This window comes from Anomaloglossus baeobatrachus, chromosome 4 (genome assembly GCF_048569485.1).
Source record: "Anomaloglossus baeobatrachus isolate aAnoBae1 chromosome 4, aAnoBae1.hap1, whole genome shotgun sequence".
Taxonomy (NCBI): Eukaryota; Metazoa; Chordata; class Amphibia; order Anura; family Aromobatidae; genus Anomaloglossus; species Anomaloglossus baeobatrachus.
This window is the reverse complement of record NC_134356.1, coordinates 346,891,488-346,911,122: the sequence shown is the minus strand read 5'-3', so window position 1 is coordinate 346,911,122 and position 19,635 is coordinate 346,891,488. Positions and strand designations below refer to the sequence as shown.

The window sequence follows — 19,635 nt, the reverse complement described above, 5'->3', positions numbered from 1 at the left end:
GTAAAGCTTTTTTATTTTAGAATGGGCAGCAGCATGGGGGCCATATCTAACACAGGGGGGGCATGTGCCATCAAAGGGGGAGGGGCGCAGGCGCATATAATATGAAACGCTCCCCCAGCCCATCACCGCGGTGCGGTTTCAGCACCACAGTGATGGACAGCGGCAGTGCATATTATATGAGCGGGAGCAGGAGATCTCCCGCTGCCTCCACCAGCCTGCCTCAGCACCGCTCCAGGAGGTGCCCCCCACCTCCCCTGGGCCCTGCAGTATATAATCCGTATATTCGGATTATAAGACGCACCCCCTACGTTCCTCCAAAATTTGAGGGAACAAAAGTGCATCTTATAATGCGAAAAATACGGTAACTATATGAATATTATTAACCTTCAATAACCAAATCACTTCGATATTCTCAGTTAGAATTGAGGCCAACGCCACAATTAAGGAAGAACACTTATTTTATGTATATTTGTGCAGAATTGTCAATAAAAATTTGGGAGGAAAGTGAGGGCTGCGTGTTATAATCTGAATGTAGCTTACTGGGGTGGTGGGGGGGGGGTGCAAGAGGCCAGGGGAATGCTGCGGCGGATGTGCACTGTGCTGTGGTGGCTGTGAGGGTCTGCGGCGGCTGGTGTGGTTGTGCGGGGTCTCCGGAGGCTGGTGCGACTATGCAGGGCTGGCGGTGAGGACTTCAAATAATGCCGCCCGGAGACAGTGTGTGTGCAGATGGAGCTCTCGGCTCAAGCTCTCATCTTCGCATGCGCCACCTCCGGCCCATTAATCTCCAAGCAGCGGACTTAAAGAAAATGGCATCTGGGGGTGGAGCTTGCGCAGATGAGATCTCGGCTTGCCATTGAGCCGAGAGCTCAATCTGCTCCAACTCCTGGCACCATATCTTTGAAGCCCTCACCGCCCGCAGCTGCCACTGTAGCCCCAGCTGCCGCAGCCCAATCCCCTGCCGCCTGTACAACCCCCTTTTTTTTTTTGCACTTTTTTTGCTCTGAATTTGGGGTGCGTCTTATAATCCAGTGTCTTATACACCAAAAAATAAGGTATATCGATTTATATTGTTGTATATATCACGTTATCCCATTCTGATCTCATATTGGGTGGCTATTGAGAATGAATAAAAAAAACAGCAATTTAGTTATTGGGGGGTTTTTTTGCGCGGTTCACTGTGCACTAACAGTGATGAGACCAATTTATTATGCTTTGTTACTTTTACACACTAAACAATATTTTACAAAAATGTATTTAGTTTTTGTAATTGCCATGTTCGGAGAGTTGTTACTTTTATTTATTTGTTGAATGAGCGATAATAGGGCTTGTTTTTTGCGGGAGAGTGTCATTTTCATTCATACCATATTTTTTTTTTTTTTTTTTAAATAAGACTTTATGATCCCTTTGTATTTAATTTTTTGTATATCAATGTGATGAAAAACAATTTTGGCATGATTTTTTATAATTTTATGATGTTTTCTTTAAAGAACAATAGATTTTATAGATCGGGTTTCCAGATGCAGGGATACCAATTATGTGTAAGTTTTTTGAGGCGGCTTTTTTAGTGGTGATTTGTGTACGCTTTGTGTTCAATTTTTTTTTTAAAACACATTTTAAACTTTATTTTTCCACTGTCCCACTGTGGGGCATGAATATATTTTACTTAGATTCTCTGATCTCACTCACTGTTGTACTTGTACACAGCCATACAGGATACCTTTCAGTTGTTCACTGACAGAGCCCATTAGACCCTGCTTTAAGGACACTGCAGTCATCAGATGACAACGATCAGATAATTATCACGGGGGTCCAATCCTGTCAAAAGGGTTCTTTTCATCCCTTTTCAACCAAATACTTCATGTGTGCACATACCCTAATGAATGGGGGAAACATCTGTGCCAAATATGCAAGTAAAAATTGCAACAAAAATGCGTGTATTTTACGCTGCATTTTTCCTTACAAAGAGATGCAGAAGTGGTGCAGCAATACTTAATGTGTGGACATACCCTCTGGCTATGTGCGCACGTTGCGTTCTGTAACGTGCAGAAATGAACGCATCCTCTGGCAGAATTTGTCAGTCAAATTTGGTTTTGACCATATAAACGCAGGAAATAAGAATTATTCTTACCGTTAATTCGATTTCTAGGACCTTCCACGACAGCATAGGAGGTTGTCTTTCCACGCCCTAATTGGGACAGGAAGTTCAAGAGGTTTAAAAGGACCCTCCCACCTCCCACAGCCAGTGTCTTACAAAGAATCCATAGCATATGAGAAGTACAACATATCCATGAATATATGAATATAAAAGGGGAGGGAATTACCTGCTGTCGTGGAAGGTCCTAGAAATCGAATTAACGGTAAGAATAATTCTTATTTCTCTAGTCCCTTCCACGACAGCATAGGAGGAATACCAAAGAATTGATACCTAGGGGGGACCACAGCCTGCAGGACTATCCTGCCAAAAGCCAAATCCCTGCTGGAATCCAGATCCAGACGATAAAGCTTCGTGAAAGTATGGAGGGAAGACCACGTAGCCGCCTGGCAGATCTGCTCAGGGGAAGCCCCTGCCCGTTCAGCCCAGGAGACAGAGGTAGCCCTGGTGGAGTGCGCCGTGAATCCGGAAGGAGGAGAGAGATGCCGAGCGAGGTAGGCATCCCTAATCGCCCGCACAATCCAGTTGGCGACGGTACTCATAGCCACCTTCCTGCCCTTATTGCGGCCAAGGGCTGGATGAACAGGTTAGAATCAAGACGCCAAGAAGCAGTAACCTCCAGGTAGTGCAACACTGTCCGACGGACATCCAAAGAATGAAACACTTCCTCACCCGGAGTCCAAGGATACTGACAGAAAGAAGGCAGGACGATGGATTGAGAACGGTGAAAATCTGAAACCACCTTGGGAAGGAAGGAAGGGTCCAGCTGAAAACAATGCTGTCAACTCTGACGGTCAGGTAAGGTTCCCGAATAGACAAAGCCAGAAGTTCTCCAACTCTGCGAGCAGACGTAATAGCCACAAGAAAAGCAGTCGCGTGAGAAAGAACGAATGGTACAAGAGCACAGTGGCTCAAATGGTGACTGAGACAGTCCGGAAGGACCACATGGAGATCCCAGCGAGGTGTCAGGAACCTCTGACGTGGACAGAGTCTACTAGCGGACACAAAGAACCGACGGATCCAACGATGATCTGCCAGAGCCCTGTGAAAGACTGCACTGAGGGCTGACACCTGGACTGTCAGGGCGCTAGGTCTAAGGCCTAAGTCCAATCCCCACTGGAGGAAGTCCAGAATCTGTGCAATATAAGGCCGAAGTGGGTCAGGAGGCCGAGAACCACACCAGGAGGAAATCTCTTCCAGATGTTGTTGTAAATACTATCAGTCACTGGTTAACGGTTCTTCTGTAGGGTAGCCACAACTTTGTCAGAAAGCCCTTGGGCCTTCAGTGCCCGGGACTCAGAAGCCAGGCAGCCAAGTTGAGTTTCTGGGGAGCCGGATGGAAAATCGGACCCTGGGACAGTAAGCTGGGGACCGAACCCAAGAGGGCTGGGCCGTCTATTCCTAGAGTCATGACCAGGCTGTACCAACTCCTCCGAGGCCACAGCGGGGCAACCAGTATAGTTGGGACCCCCTCGTCTCTGACCTTCCTCAGGGCCCTTGCGAGAAGAGGAAGAGGGGGGACGCGTAAGCGAGGCAAAAGGACCAAGTGTGGCCGAAAGCGTCTACCCCTAACGCCTAGTCCCGCGGGTTCAGGGAGACAAATGTTGCGACCCGAATTTCCTGCTGAAGCAAAGTGGTCTACCTCTGGAGTACCCCACCTTGCCACTAGAGAGCAGAACACCGCTCGGGCCAGACTCCACTCCCCTGGGTGAACATCCTGATGACTCAGGAAGTCTGCTTGAAGGCGTAGGGATCCTTGTAGATGGACTGCAGAAAGGGATAGAAGGGACTGTCCTGCCCAGTGGAAGATCCGGGAGGACACAGACTTCAGGGCGCCGACCTAGTACTGCCCTGATGGCGGAGATGTGCCACTGTGGAGCCATTGTCCCAGTAGACTCGGACGTGAGTGTCCCAGATGGGATCCTGGGCAGCGAGGAGGCTTCTCTGACCACCCCGAGTTCCCGGCAGTTGGAGGACTGGGTGCCGACCTAGGGGCTCCAGCCCCCCTGAACTGAGAGTTTTCCACCCTAGCCCCCCAGCCCTTCTGGCTGGCATACGCTGCCAGTGAAACCATGGGTGACCGGGTCCAGGCAACCCCAACTATCAGGTTGTAAGGACACACCAGAGGAGGGACAAGGAGACGGGTGCCGACAGGCGAACCGGTGCTCAGGGAGGAAGGGAGCCCGACCCAATGAACCAGGACACGATCACATAGACAACGAGAGTGGGCCGGAGCCCACAAGACTGAGGGAATGCAGGACGTCATAAAACCCAGGGCCGATATAGCGCCTCGAAGGGTCGGGCGCGCCTGTCCCCGAACATCGAGAGTCCGTCCAGCAGCGTCAATCTGTGATCCTCTGGGGAAAGGATGCCTGTCAGGTAGAGGCCAACTCCGCAACGGAGGAAGGTGACCACCTCAGCCCTGATCCTTGAAAAGGGTCTTGGAGCCGAGAAGAAGCTGAAGGGAAGTACCTGTAAGTGGAAATGAAGCATGGCCCCTCCGTGCAGAACCGCAATTTTGAGGTACTGCCTGAGACAAGGATGGAAGGGCACCCGGAACTAGGCGCCCCTCAGGGCAATCGAGGCCAACAAGTGGCGGAGACCGAGCAGGGGAACAACAGAGTTCACAGACTCCATTCTGGAAACGTCGGTATCAGACCCGCTGGTTTGAGACGCTTCAGAAAGATGAAAAGCCGGACGTCTCCAGATGGTGTTTTGACAAGGCAGAAACGGAGTAGCGACCTACCCCTACTTCCAGACTCGGGACAGAGAAACGACCCCCGAATGGATTAACACCCGAATCATCGAGCACAGGAGATCCTGAGAACCCTGGGACGACAGGGCCGTGACGCGGAGGCCGGGGGGGGGGGGGGGGGGGAAGTCTACCAACAGACCCTCTGAGATGAGCTTGTAGGACCCCTGGCAAGGTGGAGTCCAACTATCAGATTCCAAGCTGGTAATCGGCCGCAAGGGGGAGCGCTGTTAGTATAGCGACCCTGGCCACCTGCATGGGAATCTCCCAAAGTAACCCAGAACTCTCCAGGGGAACTGTGTCAGAGGACACTCCAGAAGCTCCTCAAGGAAATCCCATTCTAGAGAGAAGATCCAGGACAGTAGCATGGACAAGAAACCCCCTTGCCCAGTGGTTTTCAGGCCCGCGAACATCTCGCCTTTAACGGAGGGGAGGACTCATCCTCCAACCCTACAGTGCACCCAACTGCTCCATTAAGATCCCCCAATCATCTCCGGGAAAAGAAAAGACCGGTCAGGCCCGGAGAAAAACCTATATCGGGACCCACCGAGGCGGAATCAGCCTCAGGATCAGACGACTGGAGGTAGCTTTTTTGTGGCAGAAGGGTCAGCAGCAGGGAGGGAGGCCAGCGAGGCCTGAAGCTCCCGTATCAACATGGACCGCAGCTTGGCACAAGGGACGGGCTATACACACGATGCCTGCCCTCTCCACTCAATGGAACAGAGAAGCGTCATCAGACCAGGCAGCCAGCCCATGTCCTGATACAGCAATATCCAGGAGTGTCCCCTGGGATTCAACTCCCAAGCTCACACACCCAAGGCCAAAGGCCACCAGTAGCCCATGGAATGGACAGACGTATACTGCTGGCAAGGTTTCCTTAGCCTTGCACACTTGTCTCACCATGTCAGCCTGAAACCAGGCATAAGGGACCGTCCCTCAGCCTCTTCTGAAGCAGGGGGAAACGCTGGGCTCTGCAGAAGCAGAGGAAGACCTGGCAGTGCACACAGAAGAATCCTTACCGTGGGTCTGATGCCTTCAGGGCAGCCTTCCTGTGGAAAGGCCTGCCCCCCCCCAGCGACTGGTGATGTTCCCCGCCTCCTGCAGCAGGTCCCGGACAGGCCGTGTCAGCGTCGGCGTGTCCTCCACGCTGCCTCCGCAAACCGGAAGCGCTCAACCGGAAGTCCGCAAGACCGGAAGTCCCGCCCCCGGGAGCACTTCCGGATCGCTCCGGCAGCGTGCATGCAGGAAGCGGCCGGCGGCTCAGGGAGGACGCCGGCCGGGGAGCTCAACAGCCTGCATCACCCCATAGGAGGCTCCGGAAGGCTGGAGCAGCGGTCCCCCACAGCGTGAGGGAACAGCAAGGGAGGAGTGGTGAAGGCCCGACCGATGCTGTCCGGCTTAAGGTAACAGGGGAAAGAGAAAAAAAAAAAAATAATAATATACTGTAGTTCGCCGGCCACCACAGCATAGGAGAAAATAAAAAACCTCTCCATGCCCCATGGGGACAGGAAAGACACTGGCTGTGGGAGGTGGGAGGGTCCTTTTAAACCTCTTGAACTTCCTGTCCCAATTAGGGCGTGGAAAGACAACCTCCTATGCTGTCGTGGAAGGGACTAGAGAAATACGCATGCGTTTTTCTTGTTGTTTTGCCGCGTTTTGACTGCGTTTTACATGCATTTTCATTGCTTAAAATGGGATGTGTTTTCAATACAAAGACATTACTAAATAAAGTTTGAACATTCAAACACTAGGAAAAAAAGTGAAAAAAACCCACTTTAAATCATACACTATAATGATAATTTTCCAAAAATGATTGAGATTTAATAATTATGTTAAAAATAAATTACCGTAACTTATTGTTTGACTTTTTTTTTTTTTAAGTCAGGCTGAATGTAAGGGCAAAATGAAACCTCTTGATCGCACTATAATGCCAAAAATGCATGCTTTAATTTTGACAAAAAAAAGCATGCGTTTAGCATCAATAATGCATGTAAAACGCTAGGATTTTGATTTTGGATGCGTTTTCAAAATGGTCATTGACTTCAATGTTAGTTAAACGCTGCCAAAATGCAAAAAAGAAGTGACATGTTGCTTTTATAAACGCAGAGATTTTGACAAAATTTTGTCACTCAAAACGCTGCATTTAAAAAAGCATTGTGCGGACGAATTTTGCTATATTCCCATAGATTTTGCCTAGAAATCAAAACGCATGCATTTTGGCATTGAAACGCTGCGGAAACGCATGAAAAAAAAAAACACAAAGTGCACACATGCCCGCAAACAGATTGAGCTGCTACAATTTAAACAAAAACAAAAAACAAAGCTGCAGCATGGGAATTATACACTCTAGCCTAACACCTGCTCACTAGCCAGGTCTTGTCAACCTGGAGATTACTACAGAAGTGTGCAACTTCTACAAAGTAATATAACCTATGCCTGCACTGAGCAAGAATTCTGAAAGTGTGGTCTGAAATATAAATCGCTGTACACATTCCTGCTACTTCTAATAAATTTATCAAGTTATCAGTTCGTGTTAGGGGCTGTATTCTAGGAAAACAACATCCCTATTTTAGACCTACACTATCTATAGGGATGTTAGGAAAGGACAAGGAACATTGAAAGAAACAATGACCATAAGATCAGACCTGCCCAAGGTCAAAGTTAGGCAGTAATAGGAAGAAAACATGTGCCAGTACTAAATTGTGCGGTGGTAGTGTACTTGATGCAGTAACAATCCTTACAACTTGGATAAAATCTGTTGGCACAATTTCACCTTTCAAATGATTTATATATGCATGATCTTTCAAAGCCATGACCAGTAATACCTTTACATGACCAGCCCACTTCAACGTTACTGACACTAGTGTTTACATTTATATGCAAATGCAAGCTGAAAAGCTATTTGTAGATCTGAAGCCTCTGTCACTCCAGCTCTATCCCTTTCCAGCGCCATCTCCTCCTGCTTGGCTCCTTTACCTGAAGTCACGCAGCACAGAGGCTGTTAGTCAGGCAGCAGGAGTTGGTGCTCAGTCGTTAAATAGACCTGCAGTGACCGAGGCTTCAGCTCTACAAGTAGATCTTCCGTTTCATTTGCTGGTTTACCAGTAACAAGAAAGGACTGGCCATTTAATAGTATTGCTGGATTTATCTATGAAAGAGCTACTTGCTCATAATTTGTGAAATCCTAGTGGCAGATTCCCTTTAAGAGCCTTATACAAAAGATCAGGTAGCATAAACATTAAAATAAGAGCCCACTACAGGTGAACAAAGTCCCTACATCTCATTCTTATGCACAAATTTTAGGCTATGTGCGCACGTTGCGTAAATACATGCAGTTACGCTGCGCTTTGTAGCGCAGCGTAACTGCATGCGTCCTGCGTCCCCTGCACAGTCTATGGAGATTGTGCAGGGGCCGTGCGCACGTGGCGTTTTAGAGCGCAGCGCTTCGGCTACTGCCGAAGCGCTGCGTAAAAAGAAGTGACATGTCACTTCTTCCGTGCGCTTTGCCGGCAGCTACTGCTCTGTCTATGGCAGGAGCTGCAGGCAGAGCGCATGGAATCGGCTTCACTACGGACATTTCTGCAGCGATTTAAAGCGCACATGTGCTCTTCGGATCGCTGCAGAAATTTCTGCAGTGAACTGTACGCAACGTGCGCACATAGCCTAAGGTAACATCTTCGCAAATTAAAAAAATAACTTGGATACAAAAGGTTAAAGTGTGCAATAGCCTTTCTCTAAAGAGCACGACTAGCATATGGAAAAGGAGGAAAGAAAAAAAAAAAAAGTAAATCACTGTCACGAAACGGCATATAAAATAATAGTGTTGCTGTACAGAAATCAGATTCTTTGTGCTGTATTCTATTTCAAGGTTACAGGATGCTGCAGAACGCTACTTTTATGATGTCTGACATGGTGTCAGTGTCTCCATGGTGACAGGATGGAGAAATATTGAAACTTTTTTTTTCTTTTTAAACAGAAGAGAAAAATCCTTCAACTCCGTAATAAAGATCCAAGGTCTTTAATTATTACTGAAATGTCTGTGCGGAAAATAATCATTTGAAAGAACTAATCGTCCCCAGTAAACACATACAATTTTAAATGAAGCATATATCCTCCTTTGTGACCAGATTAATCTACATTGTAGGAGCAGATTAGCATTCTGGGAATCTTTACACTAATCTTAGAAGAGACATGGTGGGCCTTCCTTTATTAACCCCTTCCCCTGAAGCCAATATTCATTCTTGCTTTTTTTTTTTACATATCTTCCAAGAGTCATAACTATTCAATTCTTTTATCGACAAAGTACTGTAAAGGCTTGTCTTATTGTAGGACGAGATGCACTGCATTTTTCGGATTATAAGACGCACTTTTGTGCCCAAAAATTTGGGAGGAAAATGAGGGGTGCGTCTTGAAATCCGAATATAGCTTTACCTGGGGGTCCTGTCTGTGCAGCGATCGGGCGCCTGTGTGCAAGCAGCCGGGTACCTGTGCTTACGTGCAGGTGGTAGCCGGGTACCTGTGCCTCCGTGCAGGCGGCAGCCGGGTGCCTCTGCAGGTGGGCGGGCAGCCTCCTGGCTGCTACTCTGTGCGTGCGGGCGGCTGTGCAGCAGGTTACCCTGTTTGTGTCCGCGGTCCCAGTTTCAAATGATGGCATTGGGAGCGTGCGCAGATGGAGCTCTTGGATGAGAACTCCATCTGCGCATGCGCCGCTCCAGGCGCCATCATTTGAACCGGGACCGGACACTGGGACACTCACCGCACCGGCCTGCTGTACCACTCACCCGCCGCCACCACCACGGACGCCGACGCACCTGCCACCACGGACGCCGACGCACCTGCCAGCACAAACGCTGCCCACCTCCGGTAAGACAACACCGGAGTATCAGACGGACCCCATTTTTATTTTTTTTTACCTTTTATGCCTAAATATGGGGTGCGTCTTATAAAGCGAAAAATACGGTAGTTGACAATGACACCATCTATTTTACCATATTATGTACTGGGAAACAGGAAAAAAAAATTCCAATTGGGGTGAAATTGTGGGAAAAGTGCAATTCAGCAATGTTTTTAGGATTTTGTTACAGCATTCTCTTCAGCTTGCATTTGCTGACTTTTAAAGGATACCATTTTGGTAAGCATGTAATGTTTTATCACTTTTTATTGTATCTTAGTGGAGGTTCAGCAGCCAAAAACGGCCCGTTCTGTTTCGATTATACTGTATATGGGTTAAGTAATTCAATAATTTGACAGAACAGACTATTGCGGACATCGATGCTGAACAGCTATATCTTTTTTTTTTTTTTAAATTGCTTTATTTGTTACCCCTCACTCCAGCCTGTTTTCACCTTCCTGACCGGCCATTTTTTCAATTTGGAACAGTGTAACTTTAGGATGTAATAACTCTGGAACACTTAAACGAATCTCAATAATTCTTTGACAGTTTTTTCGTGACACATTGGACTTCATGATTGTGGTAAATTTAGGCTGAAATGTTTTATTTTATTTGTGAAAATACCGGAATTTTAAAACTTATAATTTTTATGCCTTTAAACTAGGGAGTTACTGTATTGTTCGCTTTATAGGACGCACTTTTGTGTGTATATATATATATATATATATATATATATATATATATATATATATATATATATATATATATATATATATATATATATATATATATATATATATACACACACACATATACATACATATATACACACACATACATACATATATACACACACATACACACACTGCAGGGGGTCCAGGGGAGGTGGAGCAGCTCTGGAGCGCTGCTGGGGGCAGGTGAACGCTGCGGGCAGCAGTGTTAGACCTACTCCCGCTCATATAATATGCACAGCCGCTGTCCATCACCATGGTGCTGAAACCGCACCGCAGTGACGGGCTGGGGAAGCGGTGCATATTATATGAGCCTGCGCCCCCACTGTGATGGCACATGCCCCCCCCTGCGTTCGATATGGCCCCCATGCTGCTGCTCATCCTAAAATAAAAAAGCTTTACTTACCCCCTCCAGCGTTTCTCCCCGTGTCCCTGCTTCCACTGTGATCAGGCAGGCAGAGATCTCACTCTGCTGTGCCGATCACATGACCACACCGAGAACCAGGAAGTGGAGGAACAGAAGCACGAAGGGAGACAGGAGGGAGATCAGCGCTGCAGGAGGTAAGGAAAGCATTTTATTTTACTTTGGGCAGCAGCATGGGGGCGATATCTAACACAGGGGAACGTATGCAATCCATAGGGGGCCATAGGCAGCACAGGGGGACCGTGTGCAATCCATAGGGGGCCATAGGCAGCACAGGGGGACCGTGGGCAATCCATAGGGGGCCATAGGCAGCACAGGGGGACAGTGTGCAATCCATAGGGGGCCATAGGCAGCACAGGGGGACAGTGTGCAATCCATAGGGGGCCATAGGCAGCACAGGGGGACCATGTGCAATCCATAGGGGGCCATAGGCAGCACAGGGGGACAGTGTGCAATCCATAGGGGGCCATAGGCAGCACAGGGGGACCGTGTGCAAGCCATAGGGGGCCATAGGCAGCACAGGGGGAACGTGTGCAATCCATAGAGGGCCATAGGCAGCACAGGGGGAACGTGTGCAATCCATAGGGGGCCATAGGCAGCACAGGGGGAACGTGTGCAATCCATAGAGGGCCATAGGCAGCACAGGGGGAACGTGCGCAATCCATAGGGGGCCATAGGCAGCACAGGGGGAACGTGTGCAATCCATAGGGGGCCATAGGCAGCACAGGGGGAACGTGTGCAATCCATAGGGGGCCATAGGCAGCACAGGGGGAACGTGTGCAATCCAAAGGGGGCCATAGGCAGCACAGGGGGAACGTGTGCAATCCATAGGGGGCCATAGGCAGCACAGGGGGAACGTGTGCAATCCATAGGGGGCCATAGGCAGCACAGGGGGAACGTGTGCAATCCATAGGGGGCCATAGGCAGCACAGGGGGGACGTGTGCAATCCATAGGGGGCCATAGGCAGCACAGGGGCAACGTGTGCAATCTATAGGGGGCCATAGGCAGCACAGGGGAACGTGTGCAATCTATAGGGGGCCAAAGGCAGCACAGGGGGAACGTGTGCAATCCATAGGGGGCCATAGGCAGCACAGGGGGAACGTGTGCAATCCATAGGGGGCCATAGGCAGCACAGGGGGAACGTGTGCAATCCAAAGGGGGCCATAGGCAGCACAGGGGGAACGTGTGCAATCCATAGGGGGCCATAGGCAGCACAGGGGGAACGTGTGCAATCCATAGGGGGCCATAGGCAGCACAGGGGGAACGTGTGCAATCCATAGGGGGCCATAGGCAGCACAGGGGGGACGTGTGCAATCCATAGGGGGCCATAGGCAGCACAGGGGCAACGTGTGCAATCCATAGGGGGCCATAGGCAGCACAGGGGAAGGTGTGCAATCTATAGGGGGCCATAGGCAGCACAGGGGAACGTGTGCAATCTATAGGGGGCCAAAGGCAGCACAGGGGAACGTGTGCCAGCACAAGGGGGCTATATTGAATATAAGGGGGCCATATCCAGAAATTTTAGGATGGGGGGCTATGAGGGACATATACCCTATATGATTTGTTAGACGGACACTGGCATTATAAGATGGACCCCATTTAACATTAAAAAAAATTCCCTTTTCCTTCACGAAATTGGGGGGGGGTGCGTCTTATAATCAGGTGCGTCTTATAAAGTGAAAAATACGGTATGTCACACAAAATAATTAATAACATTTGACATGTCTACTTCACATCAGAACTACCGTATTTTTCGCTTTATAAGACGCACCGGAATATAAGACGCACCCCAAACTTAGACATAAAAAATGGTAAAAAAAAGAAAAATGGGGTCCGTCTTATACTCCGGTGTTCTCTTACCGGAGGGGGGCAGCAGTGGTGGTGAAGCGGGGTCACAGGAGGCACAGGTTGTGCTAGCAGGCGCGGCAGGTCAGTGGCAGCGGGGTCCGTGGTTGCAGGTGCCGTGGCGTCCGTGGTTGCAGGCGCAGTGGCGTCTGCGGTGGCAGGATCCGTGGGGTCCGTGGTGGCGGCAGCAGCCGTGGCGGGTGAGCCGTGCAGCAGGCCGGTGCAGTGAGTGTCCGCGGTCCCGGTTCAGTGGTGGCAGCGGCGGCGGCGACTGCTCAGTGGTGGCAGGGACTGCTCAGTGGTGGAGTGTGTCCGTGGTCCCGGTTCAGTGGTGGCAGCGGTGGCGACGGCTCAGTGGTGGGAGTGGTGGCGACGGCTCAGTGGTGGGAGCGGCGGCAACTGCTCAGTGGTGGCAACGGCAGGGACTGCTCAGTGGTGGAGTGTGTCCGCGGTCCCGGTTCAGTGGTGGCAGCGGCGGCGACGGCTCAGTGGTGGGAGTGGCGGCGACGGCTCAGTGGTGGGAGCGGCAGGGACTGCTCAGTGGTGGAGTGTGTCTGCGGTCCCGGTTCAGTGGTGGCAGCGGCGGCGACGGCTCAGTGGTGGGAGCGGCGGCGACGGCTCAGTGGTGGGAGCGGCGGCGACGGCTCAGTGGTGGAGTGTGTCCGCGGTCCCGATTCAAGTAATGGCGCCCGGAGCGACGCATGCGCAGATGGAGCTCTCATCCAAGGGCTCCATCTGCGCACGCGCTGACTCCCGGAGCAGCGCGTGCGCAGATGGAGCTCTCGTCCAAGAGCTCCACCGGCGCCATCATTTGAAAGTGGGACCGCGGACAACTGGTAAGCTGCACAGCCGCCCGCCCCGCATGCACAGAGCGGCAGCCAGCAGGCTGCCCGCCCACCCTGCGTACAAGCCGCCGGGTACCTGTGCTTGCGTGCGGTGGCAGCCGGGTACCCATGGCTGTGTGCGGGCGGCAGCTGGGTGACTGTGTGAGGGCGGCAGCCGGGTACCTGTGTGAGGGCGGCAGCCGGCTGCTGCCCGCACGGGCACCCGACTGCCGCTCGCACACAGCACCCGGCTGCCGCCCGCACACAGCCATGGGTACCCGTCTGCCACCGCATGCAAGCACAGGTACCTGGCTGCCGACCCCACACAGCACCCGCTGCCGCCCGCACACAGCCACGGGTACCCGGCTGCCGCTGCACGCAAGTACAGGTACCCGGCCGCTTGCATGCAGCCACAGGCACCCGGCCGCCCGATCGCCTCAGACAGGACCCCCCCCCCGCTACCGCTTTATAAGACGCACCCCCCATTTTCCTCCCAAAATTTGGGGAGGAAAAGTGCGTCTTATAAAGCGAAAAATACGGTATATATATTTTTTTTGGAAGTTAGAAGGGTTAACAGTTTATCAACAATTTCTCTTTTTCCCAACAAAATTTACAAAACCATTTTTTTTTTTTTTTTTTTGGGATAACATCACATTTTAAGTGACTTTGAGAGGTCTAGGTGACAGATAATACCCAAAAGTGACACCGTTCTAAAAACTGCGCCCCTCAAAGTGCTCAAAACCACATCCAGAAGTTTATCAGCACTTCAAATGTTTCATAGGAACTAAAGCAATGTGGAAGGAAAAAGAAGAATTACATTTTTACTACTAAAATGTTTTTTTTTAGCCCCAAGTTTTACATTGTATAATGGCTAATAGGGAATAAGTGGATCACACAGTTTATTGTGCAGTTTCTCCTGCGTGCACCAGTACCCTACTTTTCAGTAACACGGTACAAAGATATATTTTATCTACTTTTCGGGCACATTGTAAAGCTCAATAGGGAAGGAGCCAAATATTATAGTGCAGATTTTGCTGTTATACGAGAGTTTGTGGATGCCATGTCACATTAGCAAGCTTCTGGAGGTACCAGAACAGCACAACCCCCCCATAAGTGACCCCATTTTACTAAATACACCTCTCAATAAGTTCATATTGGGGTACAGTGAGCAGTGTCACAGAATGAATGGTGAGGAAAAATATTTTTTTTCCTCAATTTTTTTGTTCAAGCCCTAAATTTTACATTTCACACAGGAAAATGGGTAACAATAGCACTAAAATGTGTCACATAATATCTGCTAAGCGTGGCAATGCCCATTTGTAGCTGTACCATACTGCTTAGCCACATGGCAGGGAGATGGGGAAGGAGTGCTATTTGACCCTTGGAGCACAGATTTTCCTAGAAGAGTTTGCAAACTACATATACAAAGCCCCTCAAGTGTCCCAATTTTGGAAATGACACCTGTCTGAATTTATTCACAGGTTTAGTGACTATTTTGACTCGGTGGGCGTTTTCCCACAAACAAGCAGCAATGGATGTTGAAGTAAAAATTGCAAATCTGACATTGTAGTGTTTAGTAGATTGTAGAGTCCATAGACTCCCAGCTTGTGCTTCTGGAGACACAGACCATAAAATAAGCAGGATCTCCTCACTACAGAAATGCTAAGCATATGTACGCTAGATGTGGTTTAGGCATATTGTTGGGACTCAGAAAGGAGGGTATTTGGATTTGGGAGTGCAGATTTTCCCTGATTTCTTTTTGGGGAAAGCCATAGCACTTTCCCAGAGCCTTTCAGTTGGCAGAAATGTGGAAACCCCCTATTTTTCCATTGACCGATGACGGACCAGAGTAGAGGCTTGTTTTTTTTCTTGTGGAATGAGTTGAAGCTTTTATTGGGAACATTGGACATTTGGATCACATTTATCTTGTACTTTACACTGAGCACTTACTTTGGGGTTTATAGCCAAATCGCCAAATGACTCCATTCAGATGACACCCCAAGGGATCAATTCACTATAATGATGAGGCAGCAGAGTTACTCTGGACTCCATTTGACCTCTGTTCAGCTAATGTCCTTTTCAGAAGCACACAAAACTGTTAGACCATTCCTTTACCACTTAAAAAGCCGACATCTCTGGAATAGGACAGAAAAAGTTCACACTTTCTCCCTCTGCCTTATAGTGAATGTTCCATGGGGGATTCCATTTGAATAACGTATTTCAGAGATTTACGTGTAAACCCTGGTTTGTTTTTTCATTTTGTCTGTTGACAGTGATGTGAGGACTTGTTTTTAGTGAGATGAATTGTCATTTTTATTAGTACCATTTTCATTCACTGGTAAAAGCAATTCGCTTTTTTTATTGGGTCAGTATGATTACAGTGATACCATATTTATATGTTTGGGGGGTTTTATGTTTTGCCTTCTTTACACAAAATTTTAATTAAAAAAAAAATTTGCACCGCTATAGCTTTATCTTTCTACTGACAGATGTATGGTGGCTTGTTTTTTTCTGGGACAAGATGACCTTTTCATGGATATCATTTTTATAATTGAGTTTACGATCGCATTTTATTTCACTTTTTGCTCTGGTGGTTTCATGAAAAAAAACTTACGTTTTGCTACTTTTTTTTTTAAAATTGGTCTTAACTAGTGTGACATTTATAGATCTGGTTGTTCTGGATGCGGCAATAGCAAATGTGTACTTTTTTATTTTTGTTTTTACACATACATACATACATACATATACATATATATACCGTATTTTTTGGACCATAAGACGCACTTTTTTTCCTCCAAATTTGGGAGGAAAGTGTGGGGTGCATCTTATGGTCTGAAGCTGCGGGGTAGGGAGCTGTGGGGAGTCAGCGCTATGCAGTGGGATCACAGGAGGCAGGGAGGGTCGCTGCTGCAGGAAGCCGGCGGCTGGAGAAACCACGTGTGCCCACTGCTTAAAGTCAGTGAATATTCATTAGCTGCTCCTTGCCCACCTCTTTCTGCAGTCAGCGGGTGTGAGGAGCAGCTAATGAATACTTGTTTAACCCCTTCAGCCCCCGGGCACTTTCCATTTTTGCGTTTTTGTTTTTTGCTCCTTTTCTTCTGAGAGCCGTAACTTTTTTTATTATTCCGTCAATCTTGCCATATGAGGGCTTGTTTTTTGCGGGACGAGTTGTACTTTTAAATGCAACCATAGGTTTTACCATATATTGTACTGGAAAACAGCAAAAAAATTCCAAGTGTGGAAAAACTGCAAAAAAAAGTGTCATCGCACAATAGTTTTTGGGATGTTTTATTCACCGTGTTCACTATATGATCAAACTGATGTATCTATGTGATGCCTCAGGTCGGTGCGAGTTTGTAGACACCAAACATGTATAGGTTTACTTGTATATAAGGGGTTAAAAAAAATTCACAAGTTTGTCCAATAAAAGTGGCGCACGTTTTGCGCCATTTTCCAAAACACGTAGCGTTCTTATTTTTTGGGATCTATGGCTCAGTGACTGCTTATTTTTTGCGTCTCGAGCTGACGTTTATAATGGTACCATTTTTGCGCAGATGCTACGTTTTGATCGCCTGTTATTGCATTTTGCGTAAAACTTGCGGCGACCAAAAAACGTAATTTTGGCGTTTGGAATTTTTTTTTGCCACTACGCCGTTTACCAATCAGATTAATTGATTTTATATTTTGATAGATCGGGCATTTCTGAACGCGGCGATACCAAATATGTGTATATTTATTTATTTTTTAACCCTTTAATTTTCAATGGGGGGAAAGGGGGGTGATTTGAACTTTTAGGTTTTTTGTTTTTTTTCTACTTTTTTTTATTTTACTAGTCCCCCTAGGGGGCTATAGCAATCAGCAATCCGATCGCTGATCGCTATCTGCTGATCACAGCAATACAGCTGTAATCAGCAGATTCAGTCACTTTGGTTTTCCCTCTGCTCTCGGCCGAGGGAAAACGAAAGTGAAACATCGTAGCAGCAGGCGTCATCACATGACCCTGTGCTACGATGTCAACCACCGATAGTCACGTGATAACACACGTGACTTCCGGTGGGGGCGGCGGTAAGTAACAAACATGGCCACGGGCATTTAAATCTTGCTGCCAGACTTTGGCAGCAAGATTTAAGGGGTTAATGGCCGCGGGTGGAAGCGATTCCACCCGCGGCTAGCAGGCACAAGTCAGCTGTTGAAAACACACCGTACGGTGCCGGATCCGGCGCTATACGGTTTTTCGCCGGCGACAAAAAACGTTCCCCTCAGCGTTCCACCAGGCCGCCAAACTATCACATTTTGCCGGAGCCGGCAAAAGCCGGATGCAACGCAAGGCCATGCGGCACGATCCAGCGCTAATACAAGTCTATAGGGGAAAGAACGGATCCGGCGGCAATAAACGCCGGATCCATTCTTTCCGGTTTTTACCGGAGTGTGCCGCACGACGAAAAACGGATGTGTGAAAGCAGCCTTACTGAGCATTGGTGGAAAAGTTGGAGTATGATAGAGTGTGTGGACAGGTGTCTTATACATGTAACGAGTTCAAACCAGTGCAATTGATACAGGCAATGAGTGCAGAGTAGGAGGGCTTCTTAAAACTAACAGGTCTGGGAGACAAGTATTTGATCACCTACCAACTAGCAAGAATTGTTTCATGCAATAAACTGAGCAGAATTATTTAAAAAGCATACAATGTGACCTCTCCATTCTTTGTAGGTTGGAAAAATTGCAAGCATGGCAGTGTATCAAGTACACTTATTCTCCCCACTGTGCGCAATCGTTCTCATCTTCACAAGAATAGCCAATGGATGGCAATTATTCATGATTCAGAATGCTCACAATTAATACAGGTAATGAGTGCAAAGTAGGAGGTCTTCTTTATATGCAAAATATTATATATATATATATATATACACACACACACACACACTTTTTTTTCAGAGAAACATAGTACTTGTAACAACACTGGCACCCATTATAGCTGGAATCTAGCTGCCAAGACATGGAGGGTTTTGCCCACATAGTGGCATTGCATGTTAGGGTTTTAGTTTCGCTGCCCAGACATGGAGGTTTTTAACCCAGATATGGTGACCGGGCTCACATGCATTGGCCAATACACATGCTAAATATATCTCTTTTCAAATATTCCTTTAGCAGTAATGTAATACCAGAGTTCCCTTATTCATTGTTAGCATTTCAATGTGCAGCTTTATATGTTTTGTAGGCATGGAAAAAATAAAGATATCTCCTGAAAATAAGCCCTAGTCCATCTTTTAGAGAGGAAAAAAAAATAAAAAATACAAGAACCTGTCTGATTTTCAGAGAAACACAGTACTTGTAACATCACTGGCGCCTCTTCTACTTAGTAGGGCACCACGGCATGATTATGCATGGGTATAGGCAAACAGGAAGTCAGGACAGCCTCCTATGTAGAGCATATGTTGGGGCAATAACAAGTAGTTGGTACCGTACCGTGGTGGCATCTAGATCAGGGTCCTGCACATCTTTTTGCTCAAATTCATGCCACAACCTAAAAGTATAAATCATGCCTCCAAATTGGAAGATTAAGTGTCCAGCCAGCTTAAATAAAAAGGCTTTTTTTGAGCTTGTGATCCTACATGCATACACTAAAACTGTGTGTTCATAAACAAGGAATTAAATAGCGACAAGGCTTTGATCATATGCCAGTGCTAATGCTACCATTAAAGATTATCAGGCAGAAAATGTCTATGTTCCTATTAAAAGCTTCTGTAGCGCTGGTGGCACGCTTGTTGTCAGTGTATAATTTTGCATGACACACAGCTAATTAGATACTTACATTCTCATGCTGCATGTGCTTCAGAAGCCTCAGCTCCCTGTATGCTCGTTTTGCAAAAAGTTCAGACTGAAAGGGACGGTACAACTTCTTGATGGCCACTTTTGTTCCGGATCTATTGTCAATAGATGAGCTGTAACATAGAAACGTACAATTACAAATGAGCTTACGTAACCATTGGAAGCAGTAGTTTCTCTACAAGCATA

The 19,635-nt window shown here is 47.8% G+C and overlaps 1 protein-coding gene across 1 annotated transcript in view; it reads right to left on the bottom strand.

Annotated features, from left to right (window-relative positions):
* Window positions 1-19,635, bottom strand: part of MAPK12 (mitogen-activated protein kinase 12) — a 159,945-nt gene that overhangs the window by 121,137 nt on the left and 19,173 nt on the right. The window contains exon 2 of the mRNA XM_075345089.1: window positions 19,433-19,562. Within this exon, the coding sequence (XP_075201204.1) occupies window positions 19,433-19,562 (130 nt within the window). The remainder of the gene's footprint in view (window positions 1-19,432; window positions 19,563-19,635) is intronic.